At 48.1% G+C, this 4034-nt stretch overlaps 1 protein-coding gene across 2 annotated transcripts in view; it reads right to left on the reverse strand.

Annotated features, from left to right (window-relative positions):
• Window positions 1-4034, reverse strand: part of RERE (arginine-glutamic acid dipeptide repeats) — a 136978-nt gene that overhangs the window by 86906 nt on the left and 46038 nt on the right. For both annotated transcript variants that reach the window (XM_015648368.3, XM_015648367.3), the window contains exon 4: window positions 283-388. In XM_015648368.3, the coding sequence (XP_015503854.1) occupies window positions 283-388 (106 nt within the window). The remainder of the gene's footprint in view (window positions 1-282; window positions 389-4034) is intronic.

Below are 4034 nucleotides of genomic sequence, written 5' to 3' on the forward strand. Positions count from 1 at the left end.
AGTTCTGGTTCTGTCACAGCTGGGATTGGGGCAGTTCTGGTTCTGTCAGTTGGGATTGGGGCAGTTTTGTCTCTGTCAGAGCTGGGATTGGGGCAGTTCTGGTTCTGTCAGAGCTGGAATTAGGGCAGTTTTGGCTCTGTCAGAGCGGGGATTAGGGCAGTTTTGGCTCTGTCACAGCTGGAATTAGGGCAGTTTTGGCTCTGTTAGAGCCAGAATTAGGGCAGTTCTGGCTCTATTAGAGCTGGGATTAAGGCACAGCAGGGCTCTGCAGAGCCCACTCACCGTTCTCGTTGTGCCTGTCCTGCACCAGGTGCTGGTACACCGAGTCAGGCACCTCGGACTGGCGGTAGTACCACTTCACATTCATCAGCAGATGGTCCCTCTTGCTCTGAAAAACAACCCCAGGGTGTTACTGACAGGGAAATCAGCCCACAGCCCCACAGCCCCCACTGGGAAAAAGGCCTGAGAGGTCAGACCCAGAGGGAGGAAGGTGTTTCTCCGGCCTGCACTGGTGACAGGTTGAGTTCCAGCCCAGACAAAGGCAGGAGAACCTCCTTCATCACAGTTGTGTCTCTGCATCTGACCAGCAAACCTCAATCAACTCACTCATGTTAATTAACCCAAGGAAAGAGGCAGGGATCAGAAAAGGACTGCAATTTTTGGCATCATGCAGTCTGCTAATTTCCACAAATAAGAAGTATTTATGGCCAAACACACAAAAAAGAACACCCACAGTAGCACCATTTAGTGCAACCATTCTCAGCACTGGAAACCAAGAGATAATAGATTTTTTTCCCCCCCAAGGACAGATGGGTCCAGACGTAATCATAGACGTTCTTCATTACACAAAAGAATAGGATACTGCACTTCAATCACAATAATTACAGGCTCTGACTGCTCATCAACCTCACAGCAAAATTTACACAAAACTCTCTTCCCCAAATGCTCTTTTTTCCTTGAGGCTCCAGCCACCAATTTGATCCTTAGAAGGAACCCAAAGCATAAACACCATTTAAAGAGAATTTTTAGATCAAATCACTGCAGACTCTGCTGAGTTTATCTCTGCAATTCTCCCTGCTGCTCCAAAAGAAGAAGGGGGAGGAAGGGAGCAAGTCCTGAAGGGAAAGGAACATTCTTTTGGCATGAGGCAAAGCCGGTTTTCCTCTGGAGCCGCCCGAGATCGCTGCTGAGTGTGGGTCACCGGTGGCTGCTGCTTCTCCTTCTGCTGCCTCTCCTGTGCTGTTTGAGCTCTTCTGCTGAATAAACAACATCCAAACCTTGCTGGGAAAAGCCTTTCCCGAGCAGAGCCCGTGTAATACCAGCACACCACTGCCAGTGGCAGCATTGTGCCAGGAAAGCTGGGCCGGAGCCGCTTCCACATCCCCAGAGCCCTGAGCATCCCTGGGCTGATGGAGGAGCCTCAGCCCGCTGCCGTGGCTTTTTAAACAACACATTTGCAATCAAAGCCAACGAGCTTGTCTAATGCATGGGGAAAAAAAAATAATCAAAAGGACAAGGAGTGAGAGGCGGCTCTGATTTCTGCTGCCTGCTGTTCAAAAATTGGGGTTGCAGACTCGGCTGTTCTCCTGAAATAATGCTCTGTGCACCGCAGCTTTTATGAGCAGCCTCTCTGAATTCTGAAGACAAAAAGTCCAAGTAAATAATCTGTTACCCTCTCGCTAAGAGTTCAAAAATTCTATTTATTTATTATGGGAAACATCAACCCAGCATTTCTCTGCAATTTCTCTTTGTATTTCTCAGCTGAGAGGACAAAAACCCCACTCTTTTGTTCCACAAACCCGGAGAGGATGCTCAGAGAGCTTCACCCTGGCACAAAACCCATCCACACACACGAGCACAGTTTACAACAGGCACCAATGCTCTGATTTTTCAGGGTCTGTGCCTCTGGAGTGTTTGAAATATCAGAACTGCACGGAGCACAGGCACATGGAACCTCGAGAGAGGACTGCAGAACCAGGGGGGATTTGGGGATGGGGGTTTGGAACAGCAAATGGCACCAGGGGAGGACTGGAAATCTGCACTGTGCTCTGCCAGGGAACGTTCCCTACACACCCAAAATCATCCCAGGGCTGAAGAAGCAGCCACAGCCAAGGAAAGGGGGAGGAAGGCAGAGAATGGGAAGGAATGTCCTTGCAGACCCTGCCAGGAGGGGCCAGGTTTGCAGGAGGAGCTCTGGGAGGGCCCAGATTCTGTCAGGGGATCCCTGACATCGGCAAGCACCGAGGGGATCCCACAAAAACCAGAGCTGGGAGCCACAGCCCGAGGGGGACACGGTGCCACCCCAGCCCACTGCCCCCAGTTCTGGCACAGAACAGCATTTCTGACACTGCAGAGAAGAAATCAGTGCTTCAAAGTGACTTCTGCTGCTGTAAGGGAGCACACACCACCTCCCAAAGACCCTTTTGGTCCTTCAGGCAAGGCAAGAAGAAGGTTTTGCTGATTGCCACAGCTCCTGGAAGCCCCACTCAAACACCTGGAATAGCAGGGATCACACAAGAGCTTATCAGGAATATTCAGAGGTGAACCCAAGTGCTTCCAGTGTTCTGCAGTGTTTTATCAGCTCATCACTCAGAAATGGGATTGCCCGACAGGGTGGGACTGACAGGGCACAGCAAAGATTGCAGGGGCTTCCCTAACACCCAGAAATGGCTTTTTTTTTCACCTCAGAAAACTAAAATGTGTCTTTTAAAACTATGGAGAAAACACATGAAGAGTTATAATCAAAACAGGTGCTAAAACCAGAACACAACCCATGGTCTGCACCCACTTCCCAGGCTTTTAACTAACACCTAAATTCTAGCACAGAGGCATTTTAAGTGATTCAGAAATGAGAAGATAAACGGGGCCAATGTAAATATCAGAACAATTGTGCCTCGTGCTGCTGACAGTCCCCATTTGGATCATGGAATGCTGCCAATGGAATGGCTCCGTGCCTCCACACACAGGCCAAGCAGCAACAAAAATATCATTTACAATGAGATGTGCAAGGAGCTGCTCACAGAAAAGCCTGTGGCAATGATGCACTTGGGGCTGGTTGGGTTGTGGGTTTGGGTTTCTTTGGGTTTGGGGTTTTTTTTGGGCAGGGGAGGGACGAGCTGATCTCCTTCCTAAATACTTCTTTTTACCACCACTGGTCATTTTTGTCCAATTCATTTACCAGCTGCGCCCTGACAGCCTCTTTTCTGTGCCCATTCTCTAACACAAGATGATTTTGTGGGGTTTAACCTGAAGCTTCAATCTTGCTAAAAATACAGAACGTCTGTCAGAGTCTCCCTTTTCACATTTACATCCCTCATGGCACAGAAATTCCTAGACATGCTATTTTGTCAGCCAACTTCCTAAATACGTATGTCATTTATAAAGCAGACTACACTCAGAGGTGTCAAGGCGCCAACTTCTGTGGCAGACTATTTATTTTTAAACCATGTGCACACAAAAGAAGTGTCCTCTACCTCCTAAAGTGTGACTTTTTTTTTTCCCCCCCTCCTTTTTTACACCTTTACATCTGAAAAGCTGCAGACAGCCACATGCCAAATCCAGGCTTGCACAAACTGCAGCCATGGCAAGAGCTCTAAATTTCAAGTGTCTTTCTGTCAGCTCAAAACGATTCCCTGTGCTACAAAACCACATTCTCCCCCTTAATGAAAATATTGTCTTTTGCTGCAGCACTCACAAAGTGCTCATTTGGGGATTTTGTTCTCGCTGACATTTTGGGTTTTGTTCCTTTTAAACAGCATGAATCAGTTTTGGACATTGAACAAGAATTAGATGGGATCTGTAAATGGATTAAAGCATCTCAGTTCAGAGGCATCTGGTCAAGCCTCTGCCTTATAGGGGAAAAAATAAATAATGCTGCAAGTTCTCTTTGGAAAGCAGGAATGTCTTTATTTCCACAGCACTTGTGACAATTCCAAGGTGCTGTTTTCTCCAGACCACGCTGCAGGACAGAGTCACTGCACAGCCCAGAGCAGGTCAGGTTCCTTCTGATCCAGGAACCTCACGGGCTCCTTCTG

Source organism: Parus major, chromosome 21 (genome assembly GCF_001522545.3).
Source record: "Parus major isolate Abel chromosome 21, Parus_major1.1, whole genome shotgun sequence".
Taxonomy (NCBI): domain Eukaryota; kingdom Metazoa; phylum Chordata; class Aves; order Passeriformes; family Paridae; genus Parus; species Parus major.